The sequence below is a fragment of the Artemia franciscana genome, chromosome 4, assembly GCF_032884065.1.
Source record: "Artemia franciscana chromosome 4, ASM3288406v1, whole genome shotgun sequence".
NCBI classification, from domain to species: Eukaryota; Metazoa; Arthropoda; class Branchiopoda; order Anostraca; family Artemiidae; genus Artemia; species Artemia franciscana.
In genome coordinates, this window is record NC_088866.1 from 20,913,253 (window position 1) to 20,927,632 (window position 14,380).

Consider the following 14,380-nt stretch of genomic DNA (forward strand, 5'->3'; position numbering starts at 1 on the left):
GAGCTTTAGTTTTGTGCAAAAATAAAATCTTTTTTCTTTCTTTATATTTCGTATAGAAGAGATGAAAAGTTAATACTGAATAAAACTTATTTATATAATTTGCAAAATATAATGTGTAGGTGATACTTAGAATTTTATTAAGTTTCAAAAGTAGTTTATGTTTTTAAAAGTTCACCTAGAGAAAAGGAGGCAGGATTGAAAAATAATGAATGCAAAATAAAACTTAGTCAAACAGTTTGTGGTAACAATAGTTGGTTGGTTGGTGGTTCAATAGTTGCCGAAACTGTAAGTAATAGAGTCTTGATAATAATATATAACTCGAGAGAGTCAAAAAGAATCGAGTTTTGATGCTAGTTCATAATATATAAAATTCATGAAGTTTAATGTTATCCATCAAAAGTTACAAGCCTGAGAAAAACTGATTTTAGAAGTGGGTCTTCATAAATGATCTAAATGAAAATCACACAGTGAGACTCAGAATATCAGAGAACCCTACCGTAGAGGTTTCAAGCTGCTATATACCTAAATGTGAAATTTTGTATTTTTTGCCAGATGCAAAATCATAGATGCGTGTTAATTGGTTTATGTGTTTGTTTATTTTCCCCATGGATGATCGTTTCGAACCAGTTATCCTAGAAGATCAGGAGAGGGCTCCTTTGATTAGAAATCAAAAAGTTCTAGTGCCTTTTTAAGCGACCAAAAATATTGGAGGACAGCTAGCCCTCCTCCCACTCCCTTTTTTATCCAAAATTTTCTGATCAAAATTTGAGATAAGCATTTTCTTCAGCATGGTCGAAAGATCTAATGGTTTTGAGGATGAATTGACCCTCTACATCCCCCGGGAGAAAGGCTGCAAGTTATGAACTTTCCCCGTTGCTTACATATCGTTTTGGTTATAAAGATATTTATATCTTCATATATATACATATATATATATATATATATATATATATATATATATATATATATATATATATATATATATATATATATATATATATATATATATATATATATATATATATATATATACATATATATATATATACATATATATATATATATATATATATATATATATATATATATATATATATATATATATATATATATATATATATATATATATATATACATATATATATATATATATACGTGGGAGAACCTTTCCATTGAGGAGTTTTCGTGGAGGAAGGGCGTTTTCAATGGGAGGAGGAACTAGATTTCCCAGCATTCATTAGAAACCTACCAGAAATCAAATAAAAACAACTTTTTTCAACTGAAATTAAGGAGCAACAATAAAATTTAAAACAAACCGAAATTATTACGTAAATGAGGTGGTTGCTCCCTCCTCAGTACCTTGCTCTTTACACTAAAGCGTTTTTCGAGTTGGTAAAAAGCTTACTATTCTAATCAAACGGTCCTTGTGTATCAGGAGTCATTGTTAAATAATTAGAGAAAAGTCAAACTTTAGGGTAAAGAGCGAGTTGCTGAGGACGGGGCGAACCCCTTCATAAAAGTAATATTTATGTTCGTGTTAAGTTTTGATGTTGCTCCTTACTTTTAGATGAAAAAAACTTGCTGTTTTATTTAATTACATTCAGGAGCAGCAAATCACAAAATTGTGGGGCGGGGGAAGAACAAGGAATGCAAAAATTTTAGTTATTAAAAATCAGAGTTATATAATATCTAAAATATAATGCGTAGATGACAAAGAATTTTATAATGTTTTAAAATTAGTTTCTATTTTTAACAAGAAGCACCGAACTCGCCAAAGCACTAGAAATCCCTCCGACTCCCCCAAAGAGATCGGATCCGGCCCGCTTATGTCAATCACGTATCTAGAGCTAGTGTTCATTCTCGAACTCGCCAAAGCCTTAGAAACCTCTCCCAAACATATCGGATTCGGTTTGGTTATATTAATCACTTATAAAGAACTTGAGCTTATTCATCCCATCAAGTTTCATACCGATCTCTCCACTCTAAGCGTTTTCAAGATTTCCATTTTCCAAGATTTCCGTTTCCCCCTCCACTCCCCAAGGTCCCTGGATCCAATCCGAATTGAAAATGGAGCATCTGAGACATGATATCTTTATCAAGTTTCATTAAGATCATGTCACCCATTCGTAAAGGTAAGGTAAAGGATACGGTATTAGACTTTACAGTCCCTACCGGCGGTGCTGATTTCCGTTTCTTGGCCCTTCAGCCAGGAGGTGCAATGGGGGCCTGGGGGCCAACCATCCTGTGCTTTCGCACACCCTTCCTGTTTACCTTCCCCAGATTTCTCCAGGTGCCCATTTAGGTACCCATCTCCAGGTCACCCATTGGTAAGATAAACATATTTCAATTTTCACGATCTGCCCTCCCTCCAGCCTCCCGGATGGTCAAATCGGGGAATCGACGTTATCAAGATCGTCCTAGCACGTCCAGAAGCACCAAACTCGCCAAAACACTGGAAATACCCCCAACTCCCCCACAAAGAGTTGATCCGGTCCGGTTATGTCAATCACGTATCTTGGACTTGTGCTAATTCTTTCCACCAAGTTTCATCCCGATCTCTCCACTCTAAGCCTTTTTCAAGATTTCCGGTTTCCCCCTCCAACTCCTCCAACTCCCCCAACTTCACTGGATCCGGTCGGGATTTGAAATAAAAGCTCTGAGGCACGAGATCCTTCTAAATATTAAATCTCATTAAGATCCGTCACCCGTTGGTAAGTTAAAGATACCTAATTTTTTATAATTTTTCCGAATTAACCGTCTCTCCTCCCCCCAAAAAAAATGGTCGAACTGGGGAAGAGAATATTTATAATTTAATCTGGTTTGGTCCCTGATATGCCTGCCAACTTTCATCGTCCTAGCTTATCTGGAAGTGTCCGAACTAGCAAAATCGGAACCAACAGACCGACCGACGGACAGAAAGTGCGATCGCTATATGGCAGTTGGCCGACGGGCAAGTGCCATAATAATGGAGATAATTTTTTTCAAAAGCTAGGGTGAAGGGAGTCTCCCCCTAGATCTCTCAGGTCATGGATAATGTTATTTTAGTTCTAAATTTAAATGATGGACCTTTCTGAATATCGAGTTATAAGAAGAAATATTTTAAAAACTCTATTGTTAAAATTATATATCATTTTTTTTTAATCCTGGTATAAAATCTTTGGTTATATCGTAAATTTTGTGTCACGAGTCATATAATTTTAGGTGTTAGCCTACATATCTGTTTGTGACAAAGCCATTCCAAGGGGGTAACGGTTTGACACCCATTCCCCCCTTCTATACGATGTTTCTTTTACTCATGAATTGATCACAAAATTGCAGATAAGAAGCCTTTAAGTCTAACCCCGATTGACTCGAAAAATTCTTTTAGTATCCCCACCCCACCCCGCCTAACAGGTCCTGGTTTGAACGACGGATATTTCAATCGGCGGGGAAAATAGGGCTAAAAGGAGTTTAAAGAGTATAATTTAAAATAAGATTCAATTACTTTGGAAAATTCTCGTTTTTTTTTCTTCTTATCGTGATGCTGAAGTCAAAGCCATGATCATGATCATACCATGACTAATTATTTCTTTGTATTCTTAATTTAGTAGTTGTCACTATGTTTGTTAAAAAGAAAAGTTAGCAATATTCCTGTGTTAGTCTTTATTTGTTTTTCTTTTCTTAACGGGCCGGAAGCCATGTGAGACCAGTATTTTTATAAATTGCATTCAGCCTTCAGAAATAAAATTTGATTTAAATTAGGAGTTCCAAAAACAATAGAACTGTGAACAAGGGCTAGTTTTGCTTGGTAAATAAAATCTAACTTGGCTAATTTAACAACCTAACTAGGCACAAAAATCTCACCTTGGAAATGTTCAACTATACCATTATTCACACTAAATACTGTGTATAGGCTATTTGAAATGACAAGACTTAGTAATTTCAAAGACTCAAATTTCAAATTGGAAACTTACCTTTAAACATCGCAGTTCGTCTGCCCAGTCACACCCTTCTTTATGGTGTATACAGTATACATATGAACTGATAAGACTTCTTTCAGATGAAAGACTACCGTTGCAACTCTTAAAAAGAATTAGACAGATTAATGGATTTATGGTTTACACAAAACTTCAACGCGTCAGTTAGTCTGTAGCAGGATTGCCAAGAGCGGTACAATTGTACCATTTTGGTACAATTCACCTCTAAAGGTACATTCTGGTACAATCACAAATTTTCTGGTACATTTTACAAAATGTGGCACATATGGTACAATAAGATTTGACTGGGCGTCAGGACGCAGCGAGCGGAGGGAATTGTATTTTTTATTTGTTTTCTCTTCTAAAGTTTTAAGTTTTCCTTTACACATTTATTTAAGTGCCTGTTGTTGGTCTCTTGTGGTCATAATATAGCGTAAAGCAGGACAGTCATCAGTACTATAAGTAAAAAATAGGTGAGCAGCTATTTGGAGGAGTAACACCAAAATGGTATCTGCAGTGGAAAGGAGGTCTCCCAAATATCTTTGAAAGAAGATACGCAATACTTAGTTAACTTTATTGTAATGTAATTTTCCGATCGTCCACGTGTTGTGCGTAGTGCAAAAAAAAATTCGTCATGCCCATGGCACAACATGCAAAAAAATAGATATGGTACAATTTTTTTTATCAGTGGTACAATTTATATATATATATATATATATATATATATATATATATATATATATATATATATATATATATATATATATATATATATATATATATATATATCAAATAGTGCTTTGTAATGAACAGTAATTAAAGAGCGACCGGTGCCAATAGTAACCGAAATTCTTTAAAAAAGAAATTTATAAACTGTTCATTAATCTATGTTTTAAACAAAGCTATTTTAATGTAACTTGGAGTTGGAACGTGACTTCGGGTGTAAATTCATCAATATAAATCAAATCATCACTGCTAAGAAGTTGCATTTTTTGTGCTTAAGCTTATCACTCGGGATGTGCAGAGCTTGAAAACGAACAGCTACAATTTTTTGCATTATAACAACCTAACAATAAATCTAGTTGCCTTTTTGCTGTATCGTAAATCAATCGATAAGCTGCCGCTTGAATACATGATGACAAAAAGACGAAACCTCAGGACAACTTGAAATAATTCTAAAAGGCACGTGTATATTTTTTGGGCTGGGGAGATAAAACATGTTTTATTTAAAAATTTTAGTAAGAGGAGCCCAGTACATTAGCAAAATTTAGTGCTTACCCCCCCCCCCCCCCCAGTTACATCCCTAAGTTCTTCTACGCACTTTTGAGTGACGCTGGACATTTTTTGTTTGGGATTTTATGATGCACATGAATAATATAATTTATTTAAATGCTTTTATAAACAAATGTTTATATTCATTTTTCTGCTTACGATGCTCGTATTAATCAGACGAAATATACAAATAGTATGAGCAGTTTTATATGCTGTTTTATTATGTGCGCTCGGCCAGGAACACTGAGTTCATAATATATAGATAGTTAAGGCTTACATCTTCATACATTCGTACTCTGGGCCTATATACCTGCATTCTGCGCAGAATGACGTTTCGCATCAGGATTACATCAGGATGAACCATAGTATGTAGGGTCTTAATATTGCTCCCTTGTTCACCGTGAAGTATCTATATTATTTTGTAATGTGATAAGCCTATGGAATCAATACATAGATTAACAATTCTGTTTTGTTATGTTTATTTTCGTTCTTGTTTCCTGTGAAATTTTTTTTATATATAGGGATCTCTATTGTGTTTTAGTTTTATTTTACCATGTCACTGGCCTATGGGAATGTAATATCTATGGTTTTTGGTCAATTATTTTTGCAATAAGACAAGCCTATGACTTGCTCCGTTTTATTTTAGATAATTAAAATAAAAATACCACATTTTCATCTAATTTGCCATTTTGAACTGTGAAAATAAATAATGGTCTCCATTTTGTGGCCCTTCAGCCAGGAAGTGCAATGAGGGGTTGAAGGCCAACGATCCCGTGGTTTCCCATACCCTTCCTGCTCATCTTCCCCAGAATTCTCCAGATACCCATTTAGAGCTGGGTCTACTCTGGCTGAGGTTACAGAGTCATGCCATTGACCCCCGTCCCAGCCAAATAACTGGCCACGCCTGGGATCGAACCCGTGGCCCCTGGAAAAGGAATTCACAAACCAGCGCTCCTAACCACTTAGCCAGGACGAAAATGAACAAGGAAACTAGTTAAATTTGACTACGTCTTTCATCCGTAAAAATTCAAACATAACAATCCCCAAATAGAACTTCTGTTATTCCTTCAAAAAAAGCTACATTTTCTTAATCTGTTTGGTGACATCTGTGCTTATTTTTCACATACTTTTTTTCAAATTTGGTGGTCGCAACTATGTAAAACTGCATAACAGTCTACGAGGCAGCTAATCCTCGCATACGAATCTCTTTTTCGTTAAAAATTGAATTTTATAAAATTTATTTGGTTTCTACTAAACAAACACTAACAATCAGATTTCCTTGCTACTTTTATGGAATTAAATATAAAAAAAAAACAAGTTTTTTTAACTGAAAGTAAGGAGCGACATTAAAACTTAAAACGAACAGAAATTACTTCGTATATGAAAAAGGCTGCTTCCTCATCAACGCCCCGCTCTATACGCTAAAGTTTGACTCTTTCTCTCAATTCTTCTTTTTAAAACAGTAAAAAACTTTAGCGTAAAGAGCGGGGCGTTGATGAGGAAGCAGCCTCTTTCATATACGAAGTAATTTCTGTTCGTTTTAAGTTTTAATGTCGCTCCTTACTTTTTAAAAAACTTGTTTTTTTTTAATTTCTGAACGTTTTTGAATCAATGCATGTTTTGATTTTGGCTCTCCGCAGAGGAATAATCAAAACGAAATTTGCATTTTTTTTTTTTTTTTTTTTTTTTTTTTTGGCTAAATGGCTTTCTCATAATTTTGATCGAATGATTTTGAGAAAAAAAGAGCGGGGGAGGAAGCCTAGTAGCCCTCCGATTTTTTGGTTAATTAAAAAGGCAACTAGAACTTTTAATTTTTTACGAATCTTTTTATTAGTAAAAGATTTACGTAACTTATAAATTAGCTTACGTAAAGAACTTTTGTATTCTCATGTTTTTATTCCATATATGAGGGGGTTCGCCCCCTCGTCAGTACCTCGCTCCTTACACTAAAGCTTAAATTTTGTCCCAATTCATTAAGAATGACCCCTGAATGACAAAAGCCGTAGAATAAATAGTTGAAATTACTAAAAATACTTTAGCGTAAAGAGCGAGGTATTAGAAGGAGGTGAGCCCCTCATATTGGTAATAATTTCTGTTTGTTTTAAGTTTTAATGCTGTTCCTTACTTCCAGCTGAAAAAACTTTTTCACATTTATTTTTTAATTGTTTTTTTTTTTTAATAATGCTAGTAAATCCTGCTCTCCCTTCATGGAAATTTTCTTCTCCCATGACAAATTCTCGATGGAAAGTTCCCCCAGCATATCCCCCTCTTCTCAACCCCTCCCCCAAACCAAAAAATCCTCCTGAAAATGCCTGTACACTTCCCAATAACCATTACTATATGTAAGCACTGGTCAAAGTTTGTAACTTGTTGCCCCTCCCACGGGGACTGTGGGGGAGTAAGTCGTCCTCAAAGACATAGTTATAAGGTTTTTCGACTACGCTGAATAAAATGGCTATCTCAGAATTTTGATCCGTTGACTTTGGGAAAATAATTAGCGTGGGAGGGGGCCTAGGTGCCCTCCAATTTTGTTGGTCACTTAAAAAGGGCACTAGAACTTTTCATTTCCGTTAGAATGAGCCCTCTTGCAACATTCTAGGACAACTGGATCGATACGATCACCCCTGGGAAAAAAACAAAAAACAAATAAACACGCATCCGTGATCTGCCTCCTGGCAAAAAATGCAAAATTTCACATTTTTGTAGATAGGAGCTTGAAACTTCTACAGTAGGGTTCTCTGATACGCTGAATCTGATGGTGTGATTTTCGTTAAGATTCTATGACTTTTAGGGGGTGTTTCCCCCTATTTTCTAAAATAACGCAAATTTTCTCAGGCTCGTAACTTTTGATGGGTAAGACTAAACTTGATGAAACTTATATATTTAAAATCAGCATTAAAATGCAATTCTTTTGATGTAGCTATTGGTATCAAAATTCCATTTTTTAGAGTTTTGGTTACTATTGAGCCAGGTCGCTCCTTACTACAGTTCGTTACCACGAACTGTTTGATAAGGCTACTGATAGCATTTTGCGTCTTGTTACAGTAGGACTATGTGGCATATCTGTCAAAGTTTTGTCAAATCAAAAATAATATAGTTATAACGATTGGGGTGAAGTGACTCATTCTAAAGTGTCATTCTAAAGTGACTATGCACATCAGTGCAAGCAGGGCTATCAATTCAATAAAATGTAGGAAAGGGGGAAGATACACTTTTGAAAACATATGGATAGGCAATTTTATGGGGTTTTATCAAAATTTTCAATGTAAACACAAAAAAGTTATTTTTCAATGATAAAGCCTAAAAAGGTATCATCAAATCTAAGAAGGCAATAAACCTTTAATGCAGTGATCTCTTGAGCCCCCTTATCCACCCAAATGGTGGGGACTGAATACAAAATCAGTGGCATCATATCATGAAAATCTCGAAAGTTGACAATGTATTTGTCGGAACTTAGAGAGGGCTCAATCTCGCCATTTTTGTCAGCAAAAATACCCCCGTCCCGATGGACAAAGCGTCTTGTTTGCCATATTTGCGCTACCCCTTAATGCCTACCCACAGGATGGAAGAGCCCTCGGATCTGCGTCCCTTTTTTTCCTTCCAAAAAAAAAACTAGGCTCTTAAGATTATCCCAGTTATTCCCCTAGTTCCCATGTCATTAACTTATTTTTGGCTAACTCTGTTAGCTCCACAACCTCCCCCTTTCCTCCCCAATAAAACTCATATGTGCGTTGCTCTCTCTTGGATAGTACCTGTGAAGTAAAGACACTAATATTGTAGTCCTTATGGCTTCCGACAATGAGAGAGATGTCAAACGTGGAATGAATGTTGATTAACAAGCCTACTATTAATATTTGTTAGCTAAGATGGGACTTGAAGATTATGGGATAAAATTATTTCAAAGACGAAATGAGAAATAGGTAGAATATTTCATAAAGAGATACGAGAAGGAATAATTAATCAATAATGAGAAATAAGAAATTGAGCAAAGAAAAAAAAAAAAACAAGCCTTCGAATAAAAAGTCTCAAAACCCCAGTCCATACAGAACAGGTATCAAAATTCAAAATAACAATGTGTCTTGTTTTGATTGAAGCTAGCAATATATTAAAAAAATAAATTGTGTTTCTGAATTTTATTTTCTTAGTTGATAAGAAGTCAGAGCCCCAAGCAATAGTTTCGGAAATCCAAAGGAGAAGGCAAATGATGGAGCTGATCCCCCTATCCTCCTAGAAGACCAACAAGGCATACCTAGCAGAATTTTAATTATATTTGGGAAAAATATCAAAATCCAAAATTTTTTATTTGTTTCTAGCATTTACCCTCCAAAAAATTTTTAAAGCCTGCTTTCCACCCCCTACCCCGAAAATTCCTGCGAGTAGCCTACCCTTAATCATGCTCTTCGTCTGACTCAAAGCAACTCTGACAATATGGTATAATCGTAATTAAATCTGGACATCCAACCTTGGCAGTGCTCGAGCTACACCCTTCCCCCTCCAAGGGATCTTCCGAGTATACTCTTTTATTTGAATAAATCTAAGAGTAAAGACGCAACGTCACGAAATCTAGAAACGGAAAAATGCAAAAAATTATAGTTTATAATTTGTGCTGAATACTTACACATTAGGGGGGGGGGGAAGATGAAGTGAAGCATTTAAAATCATTAGAATGAAGTATTTTAAAATATTAAAAGTTATTTCCAGAAATTTATAGTGTTTTTTTCTTAGGAAGAGTAATTGTACACTGCGGCTGCTCTGTTTCTACTATTCTGATGAACAATACCACCCTCCACCAAACATAGACCCTACCATGGGTCCACATTGACCCCTCTTGGCCAGAAATTCGAACATATAGAGATAAATAAGAAATGTAAATGCAATTGGTCTTACCGTTCTGCTAGTATTTTGAGATGTATTAGCGCACTTTTGATTAACGTTATGGCGTCTTTTCCAACAATTAATACTTCCATATTCAATCATTTCACACGCTGGACAGTTACACACAATGCTCCGTGTCTCCTGCACGGCACTTTTCTGTCGATAAAAGCCACGCTCTTCCGAACCGCCTGTCGACAAATTCGTGGGGAAACTAAGTGTACGAGACCATGTGATTGTGTTGCGTCCCATAATTTACGCTACGTGATTCAAATGTCTAACCACAATTTTTTCGCAATGTGGTATTTAATTATTTTGCTCGTTATGCTCACAGATTCTACGAACTTTTTTCTCTGTGACTATAAAATATACCATTAAACGTTCCAGGAAATTCCAAGCCAATTGGCGGACTTGATAATAGCTTTTTATTAAAGTGTTTCAATCTTTACTTCCTTTATTATCTCTAAGGTCAATTATTGTGGCTTAATTACTCAAGACTGTAATTTATGACATTCAAAGAAATTCAAAGAATTCGACTGAGTTTTTTTTTTTTTCTTCAGTTGTAAATCAAAACGACCACACAGGATGGTATCACTTCACTATGTGCCACTGTGAATAAACAATTTATACAAACTCAAGTTTTGTTAACTGGAGACGCAGAATTTAGTGATTCAATGTCTGATCACAGTGTGATCAGTCTGATCACAAAAGCTGCACAGCCTTCACCAGAACACTTTGATAGCTGCTTCGGGTGCAAGTTCATCATAATCTCTTAAGTGAGGTATAATTTATTCTTAAAGAAGCTGATATCTTGATTGAGGTTAGTCTCATCAGAAGAAGAAAAAATTGTGTTTAGTGAGCGTGGTAACTTAACGTCTAATTACAAAAACTGCACAACCTTAATCACTGCAGTTTCGTTGTCGTTTTGGGTATCAAATGTGTCTTTATCTCCTAGGCGAAATTTAACTTATTCTTGTTGAAACTTATCTCCAAATTTAAAGCAGTCTCCCAATGAGAACGAGAATTTGTTTAATAAATGTAGTCACTAAAAGTCTGATCATGAAAGCTGCACAACCTTCACCAGAGCCTTCCCGTTGCTGTTTTGGATGTCAGAGGTCTTTATCTCCTTGGCAAAATGTAATTTATCCTTTTTGGGACTTATCTTCTAATTGAAACCCGCCTCTTCATGAGAAAATTTTTGGTTATTTTATGCAGTCACTGGAAGTCTGTTCATAAAAGCTGCACAACCTTCACCAGAACATTTTCATTGCTCTTCTGGTTGCTGAATGTTTCGTAATCTCCGGAATCAGTTAGGATTTGCTCTTGAGGAGAAAATATTTTCCAATCAAAGCCTCAGCACTCCGAAGCATAAACAAAGACTGAGACAAAATCCTGTCTAATTCCGGAACTGCTGAAATAAGAGCGAGAGGGGACATCGGAAAGGTCCCCGGAGAGAGCAAAAGAGACAAATTTCAATTTCCTCTCCGTCTCTTGTTTCATAAATTAATTAAGGCGTGGTAAATGAACGGTTTAATTCAAGTTTGAGGAGCTGTAGAATCTGTAAATCAAAGATAATAAGTTCCAATGAGGAAACATCAACCATGACAAACTTGAATCAATGGGAGGACCATGGCTGGAAGGGATCAGGAACCAGATATGGGGCCTCCTTCTTCTTATTTGAGTAATTCAACTACACAATAGATCTAAAGATACATATCTGTAGTTAGAAGTAGACACATATTCAGAAAAGAAATAGGTGCCCAGAGCATACTTGGGAAGGGAGTTGGAATCCTAAGTTTTTCCGATTTTCTGGGCGCACTTCTTATTCAAATTATCAAATAAAATTTCAGTAGTAGTCCCAGAGCCAAAATTGTAGATTCGTGAGTCAATAAAAGGCCTAAAAACGGTTTCAATAATAGAAAACTCTGCCCCCTAGAGGGGGCAGAGTGGAGACGGGTTTGTAAAAGTTCGAGAGATTGGTGAAAAAAAATCAAGAGTAGTATTGTCTTTGGTAGTTGGGACCTTTACAATCTGCTTTAAATTAAAAGCATAATATGTAGATTCACGTCTTAAATCATTTGCGTAACCCATCAGGAAAATTCCTGCATTTGCGTATTTTGAAAGCACAAAGTCAGCACTTGCATGTAATTTTTCGATAAGATTTATTTTGTCAGCGGATCTCTAATTAGGGGATTAATGAAAACTACATGGTACAATTAAATTGAAAGGACGCGGCAAGACTTTAGGTCGAACACACACCCACATAATCTAATCAAAGGGAGCAAGACATGGAATTGAGATTTCACTTGGGTACAAGTCATTACGGACAAAGAACATAATTCCGCTACCTTTCTTATTCAGAGGGTGGTTTTCTGGTCTGTGTTTAATAAACTGTGAAAAATCGTTAATTTTTAACATGTGCAAATTTTGAGCTTGTACTTCAGTAATAGCGATTACAACTGATCTATATATTGAAGAAAGGATATCCAATTCATTAAGTTTTTCAAAAGGCTCTCAACGTTGCTCAACAAAAGTATAGGGAATTGAAAACGACTTGTGAATAATGGCCAAAGGGCGCATCTAACTTTTTTTTTAAATTTACTGGAAAGTCAAAGGGATTTCCTTCAGATTTTCAGGGAAGTGTTCCTACGCTCTGAGGTAGGCCTACGTAAAGAACTATCTATTCCAATTGTAATAGATCTTTACTGCCTAGTAGCGTTTTCTGGGCAAACGTTTAAAATTTTTAAATTATACACGGTTAACAATGATTATGTGTTTCGTCCAAATATCAAGCAGCATATTGGGTAAAACTTAATTCTCTATAGTATTTCCTGAAACTCTGCATTGAGAACATTCTGTTTCGTAGAGCAAAACCAAAGAGAAAAAGGGAAATTTCTTTCCTACAATTTTTGGGTAAAAAGTGGAATTGTTTTTCATTGGTTTATTTTCTGTGACATGTTTTTGTAGGGCAATCAAAATATCGCTTATTTCTGAATAGATAAGTAACCGTACCTTTTTTTTAACCTGGTTTATTCTAAAACGTCCTGTGTTGTTTTAAGCCAGCAAAAAGCACGCAAAGCTGAATTCCGCTTCATTGGGTTTTCTTCGGGTTCAAACCAGTAAAAGTTCGTATTTTTTCAGGTAAATTCTCTCTTTCTCTACAGTCAAACGAAACTGCTTAAAATTAATTTTGTGAATACGTCATAATTCCGAAGTGTAGGCGCAAATATTTCATGTATTGTTTAATGCTGTGTAAATTTAATAGTGAATGGACTGAATATAATAGTTGTATTTTTTCGTAAATTATGACAAAAAGCAATTTTTGACATGTTGCCAGTGATGTGCATTATTTTCAAATAGCCTAAGAAAGATTCGGATTTAATTTGAAAAAAAAAGAAACTTTAAACGTTAATCTAGGAAGAATCGTATTCAAAAGAATTTGAAACCGTACAGTTTCGGACGAAGTCGAAACCATTTGTTGAGTACTTAAAAAATGTACCAAAAGAAGTTATGCTTTTCAAATAAACTTCGATATACACCCTTTGCATTGTCTCTCATTTTATGTTGTATTTTACAAACTTGATCGGATTTGTATATTTTTCATCCATCCCTTTTATCGTAAAGAGCGTGGGTCCATTATGTGCCCCTGTGCAAGTTTTTATTAATTCTTAAAGTGACTAACTGTGAAAGACATTTCTTTCTCACCACAGTGATAGCAGATGGTATTGTAAGTTGATCTAGGTCATACAAGTGACATGTCTTGCCAAATTGTGGTGATCATTAGCATCCACCAATTGATTGGATTCGGAAGTCCCCCCTGAGATTAGCTTATTCTTCCGGCTTTTATGGTCAGGGAAAACATCCAGATGACAGGATAGGGTATTTTCTGTGAAAAATGCTCTTTACTAGGTATTCCCATTGACAAAAATTAAAAAAAATTGACAAATTGGTTCCCCCACTAAGTTTTGAAAAATCCGTTCTTTCCCAAGTCTACTTTTAAAGGAATCAACAGACGGCATTTCTGGGATAACCCTTCTCGGGAGCCCAATCTAGATAGAAATGGAGTAAATAGTTGCTGAATTATCAAACCATCCAGCAACAAAAAGAGAAGATGCGCTGAATCCCAGGGACCTGTAACTTTGTAGTCATTCTTTGTTTTTCCTGTAAGAAACTGAGCAAACTTTGACAAAAATTGATTGACGAAATCTGCATTTTCTCAATCTAGCTCCTGCGGATCTACTCTCTGAACATTTACAATGTGTTACTTATTCGTAAATCTC

The 14,380-nt window shown here is 35.5% G+C and overlaps 1 protein-coding gene across 2 annotated transcripts in view; it reads right to left on the reverse strand.

Moving 5' to 3' along the window:
* LOC136026136 (TNF receptor-associated factor 4-like) overlaps positions 1-14,380 on the reverse strand; it is an 82,703-nt gene that overhangs the window by 37,026 nt on the left and 31,297 nt on the right. The window contains exons 1-2 of one of the 2 annotated variants that reach the window (XM_065702434.1): positions 10,116-11,481; positions 3,954-4,061 (exon numbers count right to left, since the gene is read on the reverse strand). In XM_065702434.1, coding sequence (XP_065558506.1) covers positions 3,954-4,061; positions 10,116-10,352 — 345 coding nt within the window. In that variant the 5' untranslated portion in view covers positions 10,353-11,481. Of the gene's footprint in view, positions 1-3,953; positions 4,062-10,115; positions 11,482-14,380 lie in introns of those variants that run through there. The other variant, XM_065702435.1, reaches the window with a different exon arrangement.